Below are 1150 nucleotides of genomic sequence, written 5' to 3'. Positions count from 1 at the left end.
TTTGCATACAATATTTTGATTTTTTCAATGTAATAATATATCATTTATGTTGATTAATTTAACGGTAATTTGATTGTTATATAAATTATAGAAAATAATTAATTAATAAAAGATTTAATCAGTAATGATGTTCAAAAATTTAATCAATTATAGCAACAAATAATTTATCATCTTTTTCATTTGAATTTAATTAATTAATTAATTAATTAATCATTGCAGAAGTTATACCACAATTATCATCACCACAAACTAGCAAATTTAAATGCTTACCAAATGGTTGCTGTGATGAACATCAATGGTGCCGTTTTTGGGCATCAATTGGTGAATGTACGGCAAATCCGGATTGGATGACCGGAAATTGTCAATTAGCGTGTAATACGTGTAATGTTGGCAAACAACAAGGTTAAATTCAAATTTACTTTAAATATTACAAATTATGATTTTATTGAAATTTAAATTTAATTAATTAAAAAAAAAGCGCAATTTTGGTGTAATTATCTTGAACAATCTTTTTAATCCTTTTTAGGAATATAAACTGTGAGTAAAATATTGAAATTAATATCGGAATTTTTCATATTATATATATAATTACTCAATATGTAAATAAATCTCCATTCAGAAATCAACTTCCAATAATTTTTTCATTCCAATTAATTCCATTCGTTTTATTTTTCAAAAGAGAGCAAAAAGTTATTTTCATTAATTAATTATTTCCAATAAAGAAAAAATAATACTTAATTTTTATGCTAACAATAATAATAGTAGTGCTAGTAATGAAAATGATAATAATAATAATAATTATTATTATTATTATTATTATTATTATTATTATATTTATAATAATAATAACAATAACATTAGCAATAATAACAATAATAATTATTATTATTATTATATTTATGATAAAAATAACAATAACATTAACAATAACAATCTTTTATGTACGCTGATCATTTAAAGCAATATTTCTAAGAATTTTGTAATGTAGTTTAATTAAGCACTAATATTTGCTAATTAATTTAATTTCAATGAATTTAAGTAGATTATTGATAAAATAATTTTGTCACCAATATTAAAAATACACATCGATTATACAATCAAATAATAATGAATATTATAAATTAATTACTTTTATAGCTGCCTTTTATTT

General features: G+C 19.6%; 1 protein-coding gene across 1 annotated transcript; it reads left to right on the top strand.

Moving 5' to 3' along the window:
- Nucleotides 1-219: 219 nt before the first annotated feature.
- On the top strand, nucleotides 220-407 carry LOAG_14330 (hypothetical protein; the record flags this gene model as incomplete). The annotated part of the gene is made up of 1 exon (XM_003149826.2): nucleotides 220-407. A coding segment is annotated over one exon (188 nt), but the record flags the coding sequence as incomplete, so codon positions are not given.
- Between the last annotated feature and the right edge of the window lie 743 nt (nucleotides 408-1150).

The sequence above is a fragment of the Loa loa genome (assembly GCF_000183805.2).
Source record: "Loa loa unplaced genomic scaffold supercont3.651, whole genome shotgun sequence".
NCBI classification, from domain to species: domain Eukaryota; kingdom Metazoa; phylum Nematoda; class Chromadorea; order Rhabditida; family Onchocercidae; genus Loa; species Loa loa.
This window is presented reverse-complemented; position numbering and strand designations above follow the sequence as displayed.